The following is a 760-nucleotide window of genomic DNA, read 5'->3' on the forward strand; positions in this document are numbered from 1 at the left end:
CCACCACCCCCTGGGATTGGGGATGATAGACTGAAGACCTAGACTGCCGGACACCCAAACTCTGCATTACCTGATTAAACAATCGGGAAGTAAAATTGGGTCCTTGGTCCGACTGCACTTCTGTGGGAAGGCCTACTTGTGGCCATAAATTAGTTGAAATGGGGAGATTCCTAAGGATTCTTGAACAGAGTCCCTAACCGTGAATAGGAGCAGGTCAACTCCCTCGTCCCAATCTTTCCCAAACTCCAAGCAATAAGTGCGCAACATGCGTTTGAATGTCTGATGGAATCGCTCCACCACCCCCTGGGATTGGGGATGATAGACTGAAGACCTAGACTGCCGGACACCCAAACTCTGCATTACCTGATTAAACAATCGGGAAGTAAAATTGGGTCCTTGGTCCGACTGCACTATTGTGGGAAGGCCTACTTGTGTAAAGAAGTGAACGAGGTCTCTCACCACATTCTTGGCTGTGATGCGGCGCAAGGGAATGGCTTCTGGATAACGGGTGGCACAGTCTATCATAGTAAAGAGAAACTGATTACCTCGGGGGGTTGTTTGGCAGAGGACCAACGCAATCTATGATAATTCTGCCAAAGGGTTCCTCAATGACAGGGATAGGTTGTAGAGGGAACGGTTTAACGCTGGGGTGCGGTTTCCCTGCTACCTGGCAACGGTGACATGTACTAATGTAGGAATTAATATCTCTCTTCATTTTAGGCCAATAGAAATGAGTTAGAATTTTTGCACTAGTCTTCCT

At 47.8% G+C, this 760-nt stretch overlaps 1 protein-coding gene across 1 annotated transcript; it reads right to left on the bottom strand.

Moving 5' to 3' along the window:
• Nucleotides 1-132: 132 nt before the first annotated feature.
• LOC143018308 (KRAB-A domain-containing protein 2-like) lies at nucleotides 133-525 on the bottom strand. The gene has a single exon (XM_076173668.1). The coding sequence runs from the start codon at nucleotides 523-525 to the stop codon at nucleotides 133-135; it is 393 nt and encodes a 130-aa protein (XP_076029783.1).
• Between the last annotated feature and the right edge of the window lie 235 nt (nucleotides 526-760).

The sequence above is a fragment of the Oratosquilla oratoria genome, chromosome 34 (assembly GCF_046742065.1).
Source record: "Oratosquilla oratoria isolate Oo_2021 chromosome 34, ASM4674206v1, whole genome shotgun sequence".
Classification (NCBI taxonomy): Eukaryota; Metazoa; Arthropoda; class Malacostraca; order Stomatopoda; family Squillidae; genus Oratosquilla; species Oratosquilla oratoria.

Bases quoted from the DNA above. Each gene is read 5' to 3' on its own strand.
- LOC143018308 (XM_076173668.1), bottom strand. From the start codon at position 525: ATGATAGACTGTGCCACCCGTTATCCAGAAGCCATTCCCTTGCGCCGC.